The sequence below is a fragment of the Dama dama genome, chromosome 24, assembly GCF_033118175.1.
Source record: "Dama dama isolate Ldn47 chromosome 24, ASM3311817v1, whole genome shotgun sequence".
Classification (NCBI taxonomy): Eukaryota; Metazoa; Chordata; class Mammalia; order Artiodactyla; family Cervidae; genus Dama; species Dama dama.
The window spans coordinates 61,358,270-61,378,743 of NC_083704.1; the positions used below are offsets into that span (position 1 = coordinate 61,358,270).

The 20,474-nt window shown below is 42.9% G+C and overlaps 1 protein-coding gene and 1 non-coding gene across 6 annotated transcripts in view; both read right to left on the minus strand.

Annotated features, from left to right (window-relative positions):
* The window catches only part of NR2C2 (nuclear receptor subfamily 2 group C member 2), a 109,578-nt gene that overhangs the window by 78,990 nt on the left and 10,114 nt on the right, over positions 1–20,474 (minus strand). For 2 of the 5 annotated variants that reach the window (XM_061128922.1, XM_061128923.1), the window contains exon 2: positions 14,489–14,572. The exons of 2 other annotated variants lie outside the window; for them this stretch is intronic. In XM_061128922.1, the coding sequence (XP_060984905.1) occupies positions 14,489–14,548 (60 nt within the window). In that variant the 5' untranslated portion in view covers positions 14,549–14,572. Of the gene's footprint in view, positions 1–1,003; positions 1,098–14,488; positions 14,573–20,474 lie in introns of those variants that run through there. One more of the 5 variants, XM_061128926.1, reaches the window with a different exon arrangement.
* Positions 16,072–16,178, minus strand: LOC133046368 (U6 spliceosomal RNA). The gene has a single exon (XR_009690498.1). It is a non-coding gene; the product is annotated as a U6 spliceosomal RNA (small nuclear RNA).

The following is a 20,474-nucleotide window of genomic DNA, read 5'->3' on the forward strand; positions in this document are numbered from 1 at the left end:
AAACAATCCCTGCTGGCTCAGACAGTAAAGTGTCTGCCTACAATGCAGCAGACCCAGGTTTGATCCCCGGGTCGGGAAGAGCCCCTGGAGAAGGAAATGGCACCCCATTCCAATATTCCTGCCTGGAGAATCCCACGGACAGAGCAGCATGGTAGGCTACAGTCCATGGGGTCACAAAGAGTCGGACACGACTGAGCGACTTCACTTTTCGCTTTAAACAATCCAAATGTCTACCAGCAGCAGAATAAACACATGATGTGATAGTTATACAACGGAACATGATAGCTGTACCGAGAGAAAATGAAGGAACTGGAGCCCTCTTCCTCCGTTCCTGACGTTCCCCCGCCTCTCCACAGTACCTTCCCCACCCAAAACCAACCCACGTGTGTATCTGAGAGCCATGCGCTTGAATCCCAACAGGTAACTTATTCAATTTCATGGGGAAAATGAGTCAAATTAATCTACTTAGAGAAAACTGCAGTGTATACCTATGAAATGTGACATGTCAAACACATGTCAAGTAGTACTGGGAGGTTCTGGGTGCTTCCACCTGTGAGAGGTTACAAATGACACTCTAACCTGCTCGGGCAAATACTTGCTGGAAGGCCGCTCACAGAGCCCAGTCTCTCAGGATGCGAGACTGCGCTATTTGCAAAGTGGAGGACTGTGAGGCAGCTTCTCTCTCCCTCTTTCTCAGGCTACCTGCCCACTTTCCTCAGCATTTTTCTGAGAGTCTGATCACTCTCCAGCTTCTCCTGGAGGACTAGCTTTCTCTGCTTCTATGTTCCCAACCACCTGGGCTAAATGTCGCATCAACTCAAGACCTGATGCTGTATAATCTTCTAACTCCAGAGTCTAATGTAACCTTTACCGCCCAGGTGTCAGTAAACATGTATTTAACTCTCTGCTGGGTCTTAACTTATTTAACTATTAAGAGTGAGAGCACCATTTCACAGACATTAAGATTAAGCAAAATGACAACACATACAGAGTTTAACAATACCTGGGTTCACAGTAAGGATTCAACAGGTATCACTGTTAGCAAAGCATGTTCACTTGCAAGGTTATTTCCGTCACGTGATTTTGATTCTACAAAGCTGTGAACAGAGAAATGGTGGGGATACAAGAGCTGAAATCACAGTGACTCACAGTGACTGCCTGCAATTCCTTAACACGTTCTATTCCACAGCACAGTGTGAACACCACAGAGTGCAAAGCACACTGGCATCGAAACGAACAGAAACCCAGCCTTGTGCGCGAGGCCTGTTCACACCAAGTTCTTCCCTAGTTTCATTCTGGCCATGTGCTCTGTGCCTTGGAAAAGCTCATCGCACGGTTCTCCTTAATCTTTATGCATTCGTGCAATAATTCACCATCTCTAACCCTCCCTTGAATCCTCTACTATAAAGCTACTTTGACCTTGTTTTTAAGACAAAATCCTATGCTTACTCCAATGTTTGATTATTAGGAATTTAATGTCTTCTTAATTATATTAGCACTTTTACTAGGATTATTATTTCTGTTAATGCTCTGGGCCATTGTGAATGCTTTTTTCCTGTAAGTTCTGTTACTTTTAGTGCAGAGGACACAAAGTTTGTCAGAAACGCATATTTCACGTAAAAACAAAAATGCTCACTTTCCAGTTCTTAAGAGTAGGAATCTTACCAGCTCAATCAGTCCACCAGGGATACAGGTTGGCTGAATCAAGACCAGGGCAATGTGTTATGGACATGGTCACACAGGCACATCCACAGCAGGGACTACGGACAGCATCAGTCTCAAAGTGGGAAGCACTTCAAAGCGCCGACCCTCAAGGGAGAGAGTGGCCTGTCGGGTCAGGGTCTGGGTGCCGGCCTGCGTGGCCAGCGCGGCCCTGCTACAACCTTCAAAGACAGGCCAACCTCCTGCTCGGATGCTCCAGCGGCTCCCCAACACACAGAGAAGAAAATACAAATTCTCCACCACAGCCAGCATAACTCATCTCATCTCCCACCACTTCTGTCCTCCCCCCACGCACTCCTGCCGCACAGGCCTCTTCACGCTCCGCCACTGTGCCAAGCTCCCTCTCCCGTACCTGGACCGTGACCCGGTGCCACGCCCCGGTACTCACAAATGAATCTCTCTCACGTCACTCAGGTCTCCATTTAAAACGTCACCTTCTAAGAGAAGGCTTCCCTGAATGTGCTTAGACAGTCCTACTGTTTATCATTTCCTGTCTCTTCACTTCTCTTTAGAGCACTTATTGCTCTCTTGACAATTTTTTGTTTATTTAGATGTTGGTTATTTCCCAACAGAATAGAGGTTTCATTCGAGAAGAAAATCTTAAAAACCAGAATGAGGCCTAGCACACAGTTGGCACTCATTAAATACTTGTATGGATGGATGGATATTTATGAAGTCTATCAGTGAACAACTGCAATTTGATTTACTAGTAATACTTTACCTGACTTCCAGTTACATATAGCAAATACAGGCATTTATTATCTCTATTTCTTCAACAAATCCCATTTAAGTATGAGTAAAGGATTAAAAAAAAAAGTACAAATCCACAAGGGCAAAAATAGTAGTCAAGGAGATGACAGCGGATCACAAATACTAACAAACTCTAGGAAGAGGGAAAGCAGATGGTGGAGAGGAAACTGACTCAGCATAAAGAACAAAGCCGAACTCCAAATGACTATGGAGGGGAATACTAATGAGAAATAAGCTAATTGCCTCCCCAGAACCCTGGAAGGGCTCAGGACTAGACCTCGCAGTCCCACAGAAGGCCGGGCTGAGGAACACGCTGAAAACCAGGGCTGGCTGAGCACGTGTCATGCAGCCATGTGACTCACCCACGCCCACCTCCCTCCTCATGTCCCTGCGGGGAAAGCGGAGCCACCAGGCCCCAGACCAGACACAGAAACATCTCCACAATGAGGAGGGAGCACCCACTCTTCAGACTGCAAACCTCAAACCCTCACCTTGTACCGCAGCTTTGAAAATACTGCAGACAAGGCATGAAGTGCCCCTACCACCACCCAACCTGCCACCAAACTGAAGAATTCTTGCTTAGAAAATCTGAACGGATCCAGAAAAGAAACCCATGGGTAGTGACATCCGGGGCACTCTCCAAACAAAGCGTGTGGTGCCATCTAATCACCCAGAAGTAAAGTCAAACTGAGAGCTGACGAGGCGCACTCCTGTACAAAACACGTCTGTTTTTGCTTCCGGTTTTAAGAGCTTCACTTTAAAAATGTGAGCCAACAATAAGGATCATTAGCCACTTGAGAAAAATATTCCTTATAGAATAAAGGAACTAAAAGAGACAGAAAGGAATTTGGATAAAACATCATCTATGGAAGCAGCAAAGGAAAACTAAAGAGAGCAAGAAACTGGAATCATCACCCTCCCTGAAAAAGGACAAACTGCCGCGTCCATGAGACAAGGAAAATCTGCCATGGAGTTCCATCCTGCTCAGCCAAACCTGCTCCTGCAAGAGTGGAAACAAAGACAAAACGGGAAAGGATAACTCTTCAGACAAAACACACAAAAGAATTGGGGAGCAAAGGAAAACAGGCCACAGTGGCTCACCAAAAGCCAGAAACTAGAGGTTCATCTGCAGAAAACGGAGAACTGAGAGAAGAGAGCCCAGTCTCTCGTGAAGTGGGAGAGAGAGGCCCACCCTGAGGGGCGTTACACACAAGTCTTAGACGTCCCTGTCTACTTAGTGAGACATGCAGAGGAATAGTTACCAGCTATTTTGTAAACACAGGGTTTTTTAAAAAAAAAAAAAAAAAAAGATCTAGAAACATTTTTTAAGAAGGAGGGAACCCCACCATATACAATCTGTCAAGGGTAAATGCTTTTTTTCTTTTGAGTGGTGAATCATCTGCTGTTGCTTATTTTTCAATACAACCTGAAAATAGCGGAATATTGAGTGCAGGACGCTTTGACTGTCTTGAGTGTCAGCTCAACGTGCCACGGATGGTGGTACTTTTCATTTCCTATTATGTAAAGCATACTAAATGACAACTTGGGAGCCCCAGTTGTGCACTTAATATGCCTTTAATATTTAAAATTATTTCTGTTCTCATCTTATTTTCAGTAAAATTGTTTCCTCAAGAAGACAACTCCTTGATCTTGGCTCTGCCTGTCAGAACTGCCTGCTCTCTGTAATGCCTTTGGTCATGGTAGTCCATTTTCCTAGTAACTGTTAATATGCTGTGAAAGACTGAAAATCTGAATATGTATGATACTAAACTGTGAATCAGTGGGACTTACAGTGTAACTGTTTATCAACATTTGAAGATACTGGCATTTCATATTCTCTTAATGTAACTCCCAACTATGAGGTTTTTCAGATGCTTGGTAAATACATTACAAATTGTGTACAAACTGAAATATTTGTGTACTGATCCTCAAAAACAACCAATAAAACTTCAATCAAGAAAGGAAAATTAAAAAAAAAAAAAAGGAAAATAAAAGAAAAAAAGTTGCTATGAAAGAAAAACAGGAAAAAAAATCCTAAAATGAAAAATAAGACAGCAAAGAAGAAAACAAAATTGCAGCAGCAATAGGAGCTGGGCGCTGCCTGCCGCAATGTATTATTACTATATGTCATGCTCTAGACACACTAATTCGGAACGATAACCCTCCACAGTAAGTGCCATCATTAACCCCATTTGATAGTTGGAACAGCAAGGTTAAATAGTATGTTCAAGCAACTGCTGAGAGCTGAAGACAGATCTAAGTCAGGAAATCTCTCCAAAGTAAAAGCAGTAGGAAGCTGGAAATAGGAGATAAAAGATGAGGAGATGAGAGGATTAGTTGGAGAGCTCCAGTATCCGCTTACTGAGGAGTTCTGGAAGGAGACTGGGAAAGTGCTGAGGAAAGAAATGATCAGAGAACTAGTGTCAAACAATTTCAAAAGGAGGTCACGAGTTTCTAGATCGAGAGGACCCTCTGAGCGCCCAGTACAGTGTATGAAAAAATAACTACACTAAGAGACATTACTGTGAAATTTCACAACAGGGATGAAGAAAGGATCTTAACAATGGAGGTAGGGGACAGAAAAGGCAAGAAAGAATGGGGGAGAGAGACTTGTACAGAGATCAAGAATGTAAATGGATTCTCAAAGCTGGAAGACAATAAAATGATGCTTCAAAATTCTGAAGTAAACTATTTTCAACTTAGATTTCTATCTCCATCAAACTATCACTCAAGCATGTGGGTGTAAATAAAGACATATCTAGATAGCTAAGATCTAAAAACAATTCACTTCTGATGCACTCATTCTTAGGAAGTTATTGGAGCATGTTATTTTATTTTTTTAAAAAGAAAAAAAAAAACAAAAAAAAAAAAAGAAAGAAAGAAAAAAAACATGAACTCAAGGAAAGAATCCCAAACAAAAGAGAAATAAAGGATGACAGCTGTGCAGCTGGCTTAAAAAGCAATCAGTAGGGACTGGAGCAGGAGGTCACAGGACTTTAGGAGGAATGTTTTCACAGGAAAACAAAGGAAACCGAAAATTCCTCTGAGGTACTTGTATGAAAAATAGTATTCAGAGAGTTCTACAACTCTATTGGTGATACTAGGCAGTATCTGTGATAATGTCATAATTCCTAGTATCTCCAATATGGTAGAGAAGTTGTAGAAAACTTATTACTGATTTTGCAGAAATAAAGAGGATTATAAGCAAATACTTTGGCCACCTCATTCGAAGAGTTGACTCACTGGAAAAGACTCTGATGTTGGGAGGGATTGGGGGCAGGAGGAGAAGGGGATGACAGAGGATAAGATGGCTGGATGGCATCACCGACTCGATGGACATGAGTTTGGGTGAACTCCGTGAGTTGGTGATAGACAATAGACAGGGAGGCCTGGTGTGCTGCGATTCATGGGGTCGCAAAGAGTCAGACATGACTGAGCAACTGAACTGAACTGTGCACAACTGTATACCAACACACTGGATAACCTAGATGAAATGGACAAATCCCTAGAAACATGTAACATACCAAGACTGAATCATGAAGAAACAGAAAAATCTGTGTAGACCTATAACTAGTAAGATTGAATCAGTAATCAAGCCTCCCCACTCCGCAAAAATCCCTGGCCCTGTCCTACTGAATTTTACTGAACATCCGAGGAAGAATTAACACCATTCCTCTCAAACTCTTACAAAAAACTGAAGAGGAGGGAACACTCCCAAACTCATTCTATGAAGCCAACACTGCCCTGACAACAGTTAGGCAAAGACTGAAGAAAAGAATACTACAGATCAACATCCCTTATGAATACTACTGTAAAATGCCTCAACAAACCACCAGCAGCACGTTAAGAAGGTCATACACCATGGCTGAATGGGGTTTGTGTGCTCCGTCACTTCCAGCTCTCTGCAGTCCCATGGGCGGTAGCTGCCAGGTCCACTGCCTATGGAATTTTCCAGGCAAGAATACTGGAGAGGAGTGCAACTTCTTCCTCCAGGGGATCTTCCCAACCCCAGGACTGAACCCTCACCTCCAACGCGGCTCCTGCAACGGCAGGCAGATTCTTTACCACTAGCACCATCTGGGAAGCCCAAGGGGGTTTGAGAGGGTAACAGGCAGGAAGGCCAGGGGTCTCCAAACAGAGGAAAGAGGCTGCAAGTGCCAGACATTTTTCTCTCTCAAGCGGCAGGAGGAAACAAACCAGCAATATTTTTTCTTCTCTATACAAATTTAAAAGGAGGTTTCTCTTAAAATGCTGTGTTGCCATGACACCTGGTTTCACCTGAAGCTAACTACTCTCAAACCTTGAGTTAACCAATACATTTCTTTTTCTTATGGAAATGTTGTCTAAAGCTACGACTCTATCTTCAAGTTGGTTCTGCCAAATGGCCCAACCTACTTACTCAGATTGTGAGTGACTATATAACAATAATGTATCCTGCCTGAGGACAGTCTTTGGCTTAAACCCTCTGGCTAATTCTGTTATTTTAAAACATAAATTATGGGAGTAGGTCTGGTCTTTACAAGGATGTATCCTGCCTGAGGACAATCTCTGGATTAAATCTTCTGGCCAACTCTGTTATCTTAAAATGTAAATTACGGGAGTAGGTCTGGTGAGGTCTTTACAACCTCCAGACATTCTTTGGATTGATTGGAGAGTATACAACTCCATTGCTAACACTAGCAAAGGGGTACGCTTTTGCCCCCTTCTGATGCCTATGTCAGAAGCTTTCTCTATCTCCTTTATACTTTAATAAAACTTTATTACACAAAAGCTCTGAGCAATCCAGCCTCGTCTCTGGCCCCGGATTGAATTCGTCTCCTCCGGAGGCCAAGAATCCCGCGTCTTATCGTTCAGCAACAACCTTTCAGGTTCATTCCTGACAGAACTCAACACGTGTTTTTAACAAAAACATCCAACAAACTAGTAATAGCAGGAAACTATCACAACATAATAAATGTCATGTAACAGCTAACATCACATTCTGTGACGAAAAAACGAAAAATCTTTCTCTAAGGCCAGGAAGTCAAGGACGATTGCTTTCACCTCTTCTAGTCAATGTGCTGGAAGTTCCAGCCGGAATGATTAGGCAAGAAAAATAAACACAAGGCATCCAAACTGAAAAGAAGAAGTAAAATTTTCTCAATTCACAGATGACAAGGGGCTTCCCTGGTAGCTCAGCTAGTAAAGAATCTGCCTGCAATGCAGGAGACTTGGGCTGGGAAGATCTCCTGGAGGAAGGCATGGCAGCCCACTCCAGTACTCTTGCCTGGAGAATCCCCACGGACAGTGGAGCCTCGCAGGCTACAGTCCCTGAGGTCGCAGAGAGGTGGACATGACTGAGGGAGCAAGTACATAGATGACGTGATCTTCCACACAAAAAACCCTCGGTCTCTCCCTCTCACATACACACACATCTGGTAAAATAAACAAATTCAGCTAAGTTGCAGGATATAGAATCAACACATAAGAATCAGCTGCACTTCTACACAATTAACAATGATGCTCAAAAAAAAAAAATTAAGTATATAATTCCATTTACAACAGCATCAAAAAGAATAAAATACTGCCAGGGTAGAAGGAAGGAGAGAATAGTTATTAAGCGTTTAAAGGGTATAGAGTTTAAAAAAGGGTGGGGGGGTAGAGAGTTTCAGTTTGGACAGGTGAAAAGTTCTGAAGATAGGTAGTGGTAATGGTTATATAATAATGTAATCAATGTCACAGAACAGTATACTTAAAATGGTTATAATTTTAAATTTTACCACAATTTAAAAAAATACCTTTCTCCCAAAAAAGGGCAGTCTAACACTGATTTAAAAATTGAAAAAAGAAAAAAAAAAGGCAAGGTAAAGATACTTTTAGAATAAGGAGTTAAATACCAGAAGAAATCAAATTTAGAGACTTGAGGTTAAGGAAAGGGTGGGGGTGGTTCAGAAGCTTCCTGTTCTGTTTCAAGCCAAACAAAAAATTGGCCAACATTTAAATCAACGTATACATACTACAAGAAAATGGATGTATACATACTACAAGAAAATGAAAACTTAAATGCTAGTGTGTATGAGGGCAGAATAATAAAGTGTAACACGTCGTGTCTTTTCAGGAATGAGTTTGCTTTCTCCCACTTCAGGATGCAGTCTTGCCAATGATGAGTTTTTCCAAGCACAGGCGGTGCCCTAGGTTTTAAACACTCCCTTAGGTGTGATGCTTTCGGCAACAGTGATACAAGTCCTGACGATCAAAGGAGGAACAGGGTCATAAGAATTTGGCTACTTTCTCAGTGGTGACAGGGTCTTCCATTTCAAAGATATGAAAAGTAAAACAAATGCTACTGTTACATATGATTCAGCCTCCCACTGTTTCAGCTACAAACTCTCAACTGCCAACTATCCCCTTTAAAAAAATTAACCCATGTTCTTTATCAAATGTCATAGTCAATTCTATAGCACACACATTTAGAAGAAGCCTGGATCTAGCCATGGCTCTGACACTCTGTGACCACGAAAGAATAGCTTTAATTTCTTTAAGTAAGAGTTACTGACTTTACAAAGCGTTACAATTAAAATTTGGAAAATGAAGGTATAAAGAAAATTGCCCATATTCAAGAAAATTAAAAATGCTTTTAGCATTTAGGGTATTTTAAAAATGAAGTCACTGTGGGGATCACTTTGTAATGTACATACAGAAATACTGAATCACGACGTTGTGCACTAGGAACATGGTGCTGTGGGTCATCTACAGCTCAAAACACACACACGCACACAGAGATCAGATCTGTGGCTATCAGAGGTGGAGGGAAGGGGAGCTGGAGGAAGGTGGTCAGAAGGGACCAACTTCCGGCTCTAAGGTAAATGCATGCTGGGAATGTAACTCAGAACATGACTAACATAGGTAACACTGCTGAATGTTACATATGGTAGTTGTTAACAAGACTAAATAAAACCTAAGAGTTCTCATCATGGGGAAAAAATACTTATTTTCTTTTTCTTTTAGTTTGTATCTATATAAGATGATGGATGATCACTAACCTTACTGTGCTAATCATTTCAGGATGTGTATGCGTCAAATCATTATGCTGCATACCTCACAGCTTTAGGTCAGTTCAGTTGCTCAGTCGTGTCCAACTCTCTACGACCCCATGGACTGCAGCACACCAGGCCTCCCTGTCCATCACTGACTACCAGAACTTGCTCAAACTCATGTCCATTCAGTCAGTGATGCCATCCAACCATCTCATCCTCTGTCACCCACTTCTCCTCCCGCCTTCAATCTTTCCCAGCAGCAAGGTCTTCTCTAGTGAGTCAGCTTTTCGCATCAGGTGGCCAAAGCACTGGAGTTTCAGCTTCAGCATCAGTCCTTCCAATGAATATTCAGGACTGATTTCCTTTAGGATTGACTGGTTGGAGTCTCCAAGGGACTCTCAAGAGTCTTCTCCAACACCGCAGTTCAAAAGCATCAATTCTTCTGCACTCAGCTTTCTTTACAGTTCAGCTCTCACATCCATACATGACTACTGGAAAAACCATAGCTTTGACTAGACGGACTTTGTTGGCAAAGTAATGTCTCTGCTTTTTAATGTACAGCTGTATGTAACAGTACTGTATGTAAATTGTATCTCAATAAAACTGAGAAAAAAATGTTTTTCATAGAATAAAATATGAACCTACTGTGCCATACATATAAAAGTCAGCTCTGAAGTTACTCACACATGGCAAAGCAATCTCTCTACCTCTTAGTTTCCTCTTATTTAAAGTGGGGAAAGTAATGTTTCCCTTATAGTATTAACCAAAGTATTAAATGAGGTGATGAACTGAAGCATAATACCAAGTACACTATATTATATAGTGACAGATACATGTTAACTATAAATACCTTACAAAACTGGAATCAAACTGTATACACTATTGTTTTTAATTCATACGTCATCAAGTTTTACTGTTTTGGAAAGTATGTAATTCTAATTAGAAAGCAGAAGTCACAAATCCTTTTAGTTTTTAGGTTTTTTTCTTTTCGTTTATTTTGGAAAATACCCCCTAACTTCAGTAGTAGCATCTGGTTGTTGTTATGGGTTATTTTTTTTAAAAGTTTTTATTAAGATATAATTCACCTACCATACACTCTATCCATTTGAAGAGTACAAGTCAAAGGTTTTTAGTATATACACAGATATGTGCAACCTTTCACCACAGTAAATTTCAGAAAAATCTCAACACCTCAAAAAGGAATCATCAGTTCCAATATCCAGACCGAGGCAACCACTATAATCTACTTTCTATCTCTACAGAGTTCCCTGTTTTGGACATTTCATATGAATGGAATAATATGCTGTCTTTTGTGACTAGTTTCTTTCACTTAGTATAATGTCAAGGTTCATCAACGCTATGGCATGTATCAGTAATTCATTCCTTTTTATAGTTCAATAATATTCTATGGTCCAGATATACCACATTTTGTTATTTATCAGCTGTTGAACATTTAACTACTTCTACCTTTTGCCTATTTTGAATAATACTACTATAAATACTGGTGAACAAGTTTTTATGTTTTCATTTCTTCTGGGTATACAGCTTGGAATGGAATTGCTGGGTCATATGGTAACTTTATGTTTAACTTTTTGAAGGACTGCCAAGTTGTTTTCCAAAGTGGCTGAACTATTTTATATTATGACCAATAACACAGGTTTCCAATCTCTTCACATCCTCTCCAATACGTATTAACCAACCTTTTTTTCCCCTCAAAAAGACACAAACTCCTAAAACTGACTCAAGAGAAAAAGACAATATGAATAGACCTGTAACTAGTGACAAGACTAAATGAGGAACTAAAAAACTACCTGCAAAAAAACCCCCAAGCCCACATGGTTTCAATGCTGAATTCTACCAGACCTTTGAAGAACAATCAGCAATTCTTCATAAACAATTCCAAAAAAACAGGTCACACAGTATGCAAGCAGCAGGGCCAGGATTTAAACCAGGCCAGAGTCTCTACTCCTGACCACTGTATTAAACTCTCTGAATAACTGAAAAAACCTGAATACATTATAGTACACCAAAGTTGTTATTCTGTATGATCCATCTTTCCTAGTTTATTTTGGTAATGTGATTTCTCTGGTCTATAGCAAAAAAAGATTGTTCTGAGGACTTGGGGAAAAAATCATTTACACAAGTGACTATGTTGCTGTATCTCATTCATATGGCAAAAGCAAGAAAAGAAAGAAGAAATTAGTTGCTCAGTTGTGTCCAATTCTTTGGGATCCCACGGACTGGAGCCCACCGGGTTCTTTTGTCCATGAAATCGAAATTCTCCAGGCAAGAATACTGGAGTGGGTTGCCATTCCCTTCTCCAGGAGATCTTTTCAACAAAGGGATCGAACCTGTGTCTCCCACATTTTAGGCTGCTTCTTTACCATCTGAGCCCCTAGGGAGGGCCCTGCTAAAGCTTCCTACGCGTTTGTATTTCAATGACTTCTCACAACAGTCCCACAAAATAACAGGCGCCACTCCTCCTCCCAACTCCTGGGTGAGGGCACTGAGGCACACGGCAGTCACGGTCGGCAAGTGGTAGGGCCTGGACTCAAACCCGCATCTTCCTGATCCCTGGAGAGCCTACCCTCTAGGGCAGCCTGTCTCATGCCTCATCCCTACAGCAGAGCTCTGGGGAGCAGATCCCCAGGCCTGTTACTCCCCGGCGTGGGCTTCTGGCAAACAGCCAGGGAAGGGGTCCCTTCATCGTCTGCTCAATGAATAAACAACTATCCCACACTGACTGCTATTAACCCCAAACTAAAGAAATTTATTCCCACTCAAGTACTGTTTAGCAACAAAATGATGACCTGCAGCTTCTCTTACACATGTGGCTGACCTAATGTTATACAGTTACCGTGTGTTAATAGTTTAAGTCATTAAGCTTAAAATTTCAAAATCATCATGGAAATATAGGGAATATTTTAAATAGGAAGACTGCTTTTGTTCTTCAAATTAATAATGCCTCCTATTATTGTGGAAGTCTCCACAAAATGTACTGTTTTCCATGGGTATCAATAGTTGCACTAAATTAATACATGAAATTCCATTTCCTCATGTAAATAAGGCGCCTGACAGAAAATTTCAGAATACATACACAAAACTTATATTATCCTGTAAGTTACTATAGGTGAGTACTATAGGTAACTAACCTCTTCCCATCTTAAGGCAGTGATCCATATACTAGTCTCCAAGTCTGTGTCAACTGGAAACTGTATTAAATGCAAAATAACCCTAAATATTTGAAAAGTCAACAATGATTTTCAAAATAACTTCCTATCACAAACTAATGCAACAAATAAACACAAGCATTTTAACCCTGATATTTTCACAGCTCTGTAGCTCTTTAAAAAATATAATATTGAAAAATCTGTGAAATTTATATGCTTTCATCTTCAGTTAACACTAACCATGATTTGTTGATGGTTAAAGGACATGATTTAATCATGATCTGCTGAAGCTCCAATACTTTGGCCACCTGACGTAAAAGCCAACTCATTAGAAAAGACCCTGATGGTGGGAAAGACTGAAGGCAGGAGGAGAAGGGGGTGACAGAGGATGAGATGGTTGGATGGCATCACTGACTCGATGGACACGAGTCTGAGCAAGTTCCGAGAGTGGGTGATGGACAGGGAAGCCTGGTGTGCTGCAGTCCATGGGGTTACAAAGAGTCGGACACAACTGAGCGACTGAACTGACCTGATGATTTGCTGGGTGAAAGGGATGATTATACTGTTGCCTTAAAATTAATGGTTTATCGAAAATCTGAAAAATCTGCTCACCATTTTTACTGATTTAAGCTGGCATGTGTGTACTTAATTTTTATTTTAAAAAATCCTTCCTTTATAAATGTCCATTCTTCGGCAAACCTGCTGCTTCACTCTAGGAATATGATTAGTGGCTCAAATACAACTCTGAATCCTTCCAATGACTCCTATTTGCAGCACGAAGCATGGTTTACACGAGGAGCTTTGGAAGTGAAACGCAACAGGGTCAGTGTGCCCTTGGCCGATTACTTCTTTGAGCCTTGCTTTCCTCACCTTCACTTTCAGAGATCGTATCAACCTCAGAAGGGTGCTGAGGACTGAAGCCCTTGTGCAGGGATGGCCCAGAGTGAGACAATCTGGCCCTACCACTTCCCTCCTGGACACCTCGAGCTGCGTGCCGAGAGCAAGGGACTTCAGGTCTCTGCCCTGTCTTTGCACAGGTTTCTGACTTAAGAAGCACCGCTCAGCACCTGTCAGGTTCCAACCCTGCCTCTTCTTGCAGTGCAAGAGGACCTCCAGGAGTACCCTCCACACGTGGAGTTCTATGTCTCACCGTTTTATAATTACTCCTTAACGAGACCCCAAGAACACTAAAGGTAAGACTAACGGCTTATTCACCTCCACATTTCTTGCCGTTTAGTTGCTAAGTCGTCTCCGACTCTTTGCGACCCCATGGCCTGTAGTTCACCATGCTCCTCTGTCCATGCCATTTCCCAGGCAAGAATACTGGAGTGGGTTGTCCTTTCCTTCCTCAGGGATCTTCCCGACCCAGGGATGAAACCCGAGTCTCCTGAACTGGCAGGCGGATTCATTACCACTGAGCCACTTAGCAAAACACCGAGGACAGGGAAGAAGGTCAACAATGGCTGTGGACTGCACAGAATCCACTCCCTGCCACACACGGTATTAAGAGTATCAAATGTGCAAGAAACTAAGAGCCTGGGACTTGAAACTATACTTTCACAAGCCTGACAAGCACCAAACTCTGAGTTTTTGTTCAAGGTAAAATCTTTAAAGTCACCTTATCATGTGCAGCTAGGCCACCTTATTCATGCAAAGGAAGCTGAGGAGTCGATGTTCCTGTGGTTTTAACCCGGCTCCAGGGGCAGCATCCTGCTCTGGACTGGAGGGCATGCTGACCCCACCGGCAGCATGTTACAGGGCGGCGCGTACTGACGCACTTCTGCTGTAAGGGCAAGCGTGCCGGCTGGTGAGCCAGCCGCCGTCACTCACCTCAGCCACCTGCCGGGTCCCCACTCTGTGCTGCACCAGCCCCTCCGCATTTGTAGCCATGGTGAAGCAAGACCATTAGAGAACCTGTTTGGAAAGATGCAGCGACTTCCATCAGGTGGGCAGAAACCAGCCTCCTTGAAAAACATCAGTAATCAAAATCCTCCTTTGGTACTGTCTGGCGCAGATTTTGTCCTCAGACCACAGGTACCAACACTAACTAGCAGAAACGCTTCAGTTTGGGGACAAGACTCCCCCTGGTAAACACAAAGATGAATCTGGAACCTTACCAGGTCTCTTGGGTTGTAGCAGCCTGGTTCACTTCCCAGGCAGGTGGGAACCACCATCTTTTTGGATGGCCCCATGTCACAGTGTGCTAAATGCAAAGGTGGCTCTCTGAGAAAGCTGTTAAGGTTTAAGGTTGACTTCCAGACAGAGCACTAGACTGCTGTCAGCAACTATGCTTCCATTACCAGTGACCAAGCAAGGAGCAAAGCCCTGCCAGGTGCTAACACACCTCACTCATGAGTTAAAAAGCAAACATTAACAAAAGAAGTAAGGAGACATTACTAAAGCTGGCTAAGAACCTGGTACCCCAAAATTTATCAATTTATATTTTTAAGTCCTCATTAAATTAGAAACACAAATAATTCAGCTTTATGTTACTAGAAAAATTACGCCATCATTTGCCTCAAAATTGAGGGAGATCATCTAAAGGCCCAACACAGTGCTAGTCTCCTGGGTCAGGAGCACTTGAGCGCAGGCGCCTGATGAAACTGAGCCCTGGTCTCTGCAGGTCACATGACAACGCTCCCCTGAGGGGTCTCTAAGTGTCGGTCACTCAGTCCTCTCCGACCCTGCGACTCACGGACTGTAGCCCGCCAGGCTCCTCTATCCGTGGGATTCTCCAGGCCAGAATGCTGCAGTGAGCAGCCATCCCGTTCTCCAGGGGACCTCCTTCCCTGCAGGTGGATTCTTTGCCTTCTAGGCCATCAAGGAAACCCTGAGTGCTCCCTAGACCCTTTCCAGTAACTCTGCCACAGTGAACCCAGGAGAAGGGGACTCCACTTTGGACCCACTTTCTGGACAAGGCAGACTTCATTAGTGACTGCACAGATCCATGGTTAACAGGAATTTAAAGCTCTTGTGTGACTTATTCTCAGCATTCACACATAAAACCTATATGGTCCCATCAAGTGTGTAGTACACCAAATGCACATACAGTCCACATGCCTGGCCACTCCTCAGTCACTGAATATTCTGCAATGCAACTTTACGGAACACCTTCCTATAGTTCTCACCTAAAGTGTCATTTTTTTTGAGACTTTTTAAAAATAGTTTTTATTTATTTTTCATTTATTTTTATTAGTTGGAGGCTAATTACTTTACAATATTGTAGTGGTTTTTGCCATACATTGACATGAATCAGCCATGGATTTACATGTGTTCCCCACCCTGATCCCCCCTCCCTCCCCATCCGACCCCTCTGGGTCTTCCCAGTGCACCAGCCCTGAGCACTTGTCTCATGCATCCAACCTGGGCTGGTGATCTGCTTCACCCTTGATAGTATACTTGTTTCAATGCTAAAAAATATGGAACGCTTCACAAATTTGCGTGTCATCCTTGCGCAGGGGCCATGCTAATCCTCTCTGTGTCATTCCAATTTTAGTATATGTGCTGCCGAAGCGAGCACCTAAAGTGTCATTTTAAGCACTGATGTCTGTAGAACTTTTTTACTCTGGTAACCTTCTATATTCTATCCACTGTTAGACAGTCGCCACTTCTATTATCACTAATTCCCCTTCAGATTATTTTATTACCAAAATGAGAGAGAGATGGAAGAATGAAAGCATGACAGACAAATAAGAGAAGAATGGCCCGAGACTTCAAGGATCACTTGTCCTGTAAGAGCAGGCATTACACCGACCTTGACAATGACCCCAGGTCACCAGTGTCAGTGGATGATCTTCATAGAACAAGATCAGGTCCAAGACAAGGGAGGAAGTGTTTCCGATCATTTATTCTTTTAATAAGTAGCCAAGACTTTTAACATTTGTTTACTCCTCTTTGTTTTACAAGAAAAAGCTCTGAGAAACACTCTTGTCTCTTCCCCTACTTAGTCTGGTTCCAACTAATAAGACACAGAGGAAAAAAGAATGACTTCCTCTGTACCAGAAATCAACTTGATGAGAACATAACTGCTGCATGTGAAAAGCCTAGACCTCTAATCTTTTTTCCTTAAAACCATAAGCACTCTAAGGAATCAAATGGATAAAGATAGCAAACAGATACACTACATTAAGAAATAAAATCTAAACAGATACGCTACATTAAGAAATAAACCCAGATATGCAGCTGTGACTCTAACACTTTGAGGTGTTACTAGCATTTCTGCTGCTGTCAACTGCATTTTGATGCAAGAAACACATGAACCTGAGTATTAAAAAAATAGCATTAGGGCAGTATCATCGAGTATTAGAGTAGAGAAATAACAAAGTATTAGAAAGGCATATCTTTCTACCAGGTTTCCCTAAAAGAGGTGCTTGAACCTCTAGGATATGAGGTGAAAAGGATTTTACAGGTGACTGTCTGATAGATAGTAACTCAGAAACCTTTCTGTAGTGACTCACTTGAACACTAAATTTGCAGGACTAATCAACCTCAGATACAGCTCGGGGGTCCCAAGATACTGCTAATGACTGGTGATTACAGACATTAGGTCTCAGGGAAGTAGCAGTTAGCTGTTAAGTTTAGAAAAGCTAAACATTCTGCATATTAATCCTTTGTTGATTATATAAATGTTAAATATCTTCTACTCTGCAGTTCATCTGCTTACTTTCTTTATGGTGTCTTTCAATGAACGGAAGTTCTTAAGTTTCATAAGGCTGAATTATTTTCTTTACAGTTAGTACTTATGAAAATTCTGTCATACCCCAAAGTCACAAGCCTAATTTTAAAATGTTTAAGTCTCTCACATTTAAGTCCTCAATCCATCTGCAAAGTAACTCTTGAGTCAGAGGTAGACGAAGGGCCCAGTGCATTTCCCTCAAATATGGATAATCAATTTTCAACCCCATTTATGGAACAATCTAAGCTTTCCCCATTAGTCTGCACTGACACTTTGGCCACATCTCGAGCTTCCCTGTGAGGATGTGATTCTAGGTTCTCTGTTCTACTGCACTGCTGTCCTACCTTCCTCTGTCTACTCCTCATCTGATACTACCCCTTTACAGTTCAGGCTAGCTCTCTGCTGGGGCAAGTGCCCCCCTCGCCCCCGCCACCTTGCTCTCCCTTCCACGCCAACCTCTTGGTCTATAGCAAACACTCAATACCCAGAGCAACCACCTTTCTTTACATATGGGATTGACCAAAAAGTTCGTTCGAGTTTTTCCCATAAGGCGCTGTGGAAAAACCGGAATAAAGTTTTTGGCCATCCCAATACTCGATGTCTTATAATTCTTGATCTGTCAGTTTTCTGCCATCAAAGGTGCCATAGGCATCACCAACAGCAGCTTAGGAAGTGCTTACAAATGAACCAGGAGGAATGTGCACCTCTGGAAAAGCAAGCAGATACAAAGAGAATACCAGAGACTGAAACTATGAAAAGTGCTCTCAACACTGGTTTAAATCCAGTGAGACCAGGTAGGAGAGAGAGAAATTTTTAAAAATATATTCCATTTCATCATGTTTGAAAAAACATGTTACGCTGCAGACCATGTCTTATCCTCAGGTATAAACCAGAGCAGACGAGGCCGCTTCCTGCAGGCCTCACAGTGCAGCAGGAAAGAGGTAAAACAGCGTCCTCTAGTGACGTCAGCGAGTGAGGGCGAGCCTTTAACTCAAACGCCCCAGAAAAAAAGATAACGTCAGCAGGCCAGGCGCATCTCAGAGCTTGCTTTACTGGCTACCCCAGCCACAGGCGGCCCCTGGGACACAGGGAAGGGCGAAGCCTTGGAAAGGGTATTGGGAGATGGTTATCAATTAGGGGGTGTCTTTCAAGAAACAGCAGCTCTGGGGAACAGTGGGTTATGTCCACATGTAGTTTGAAAAGCCATATTCACTAGTACAACATAATTCTGCACTTGAAATCTGAAAAACAAAACAGAAAAACCCTACTGTTTAGACACTACAAACTAGACAGAGCCCTTGGAAACAGGCTTGCTGGCAGAGCGAAGCAGCATCATGCAGAAGTAACTGCCGCTTGCTGCGTGCTCAGGGCGCCCCGGCCCTGCAGGCGCCAGCACCGTGGGCAGGACGCTACCGCAGCCCTGGTTCAGAAGCGCGAGGCTTCACAGGCTGGTGCTCACCCACTCGGCTTCTAACCCTGAGCACTGCACCCCCCTTTCCTAATTAATTAATCAGACAGCATAAAACCACGTACCCTAAGTCAAACAACAACAAAACCAACCTACTACAGAATACTTTCCTATGGTGGTTTTAAACTAAACAAGTTCAACTATCATCCATCCTTTTAAAATAACTAGGCAACAAGTTGACTGCTGAGCATGAGTAACAAGAAGAAGAGGAAATAAAGGAGAAAGCCCTTGTCCTTGAAGAACTTCTGAAGGAAACCAGGAAGAGCTGAGCAGGGTCAACACTGCAGTCTGAAGGGAGAAGCAACGACAGTGTGGCAGGAGAGAGAGAAGGCAAGACGACTGGTCCTGAAGGGAAGCGGAACTGAGCAGACGCACAGAGGGCGGTGGGAGGGTTCTAAGCAGAGCTCAAAGGACCGGCAGGCCGCAGGGGAACCGCGCAGTGAGGACCAGCAGCGACCTGGGGAGACTGCTGGAGCAGCCAAGGAAGGAGGGTGGCGGACGCTGAGGACGAGAACCACCAGAGTGCGGCAGGGAGATGCAGTGGCTCTTCAAAACGAATCCTTCCGGAGACAGTGAGGAGGTGACAGAGAAGGACGGTCTGCGCAAGGCCAGTTAGAAAGTGGTGGCAACAAAGACGAGGGATACAGAGCCTGAACCGGAACGAGCGAGGCCTTCCTGTACCGCACACAGGGACCGCAGGGCACAGCATAGGAACACCACCACACAGACCGCTGGACGGCAGAAGGAAAACACTACTGCTTGGCCGTACGTGGCAGGAGGTCTTAGAACATAAACTCCTTCAAGTACAAGATCAGTATCACTCTTAGCAACAAAGAGGACACAATGGTGACTTTAATCAACTCCCCCAGATTTACAAAAAGCCTCCAGCTGACCAAACTTTGCAACCAGCGTGTCTTTGGTTTCAGCAGGGGGCTACAGACCCCACTGCAGTGAAAGCGGGGCTCAGCCTGGGGACACCTGAATCCCAGGGAGCTGGAGAAGAGCCCGGCCGTGCTCTCCACAGGGGCAGCTGAGAGGCCAGGGTCTCAAATGACAATAAACAAGTCGTGGGACAAGGAAACTCTGTCTTCGCTGGTAGGAATGGGTGAGCCTGCCTTCCCCTTCACAAAGACCTGATTCACATCATCCTTATTTATATATTATGTGGCCCCAAATTACGTAACATTTAAAGATCTACTGCCTTGATATTTCCTCATCTAAACAAATATACTGGGTTCAGAGGCCCTGGCAGGCTTCTAAGCTGATCTCTCTGATGCTGGACTGCATGAGATTATCAGGAAGAACAGCCCTTGATACACATATAAAGGGCCTCACACTGTGCCAGGCACACAGCGGGCACGCACTGCATGGGCGCTACTGCTAGCACAAATTTCAAAGTCATGTGAAAGCAACAACAAACTGTATAATACATATGATAATCAGGATCAGGTCCCTCATTTTGACATAAGAGCCACATGAAATTTAACTACATACGTATTATATACTCATACAGTATTTATAATTCACTCTATTAAACTGCACAACTGAGAAATCAAAGGGCTGAATTAGGATAAATCTCACAAATATTTAAAAATAAACAAACACCAACAACTGTTTGTAAAATACTACTGCGTATAGAATTTCTTGCCTGGGAAATCTCAGGGGCAGAGGAG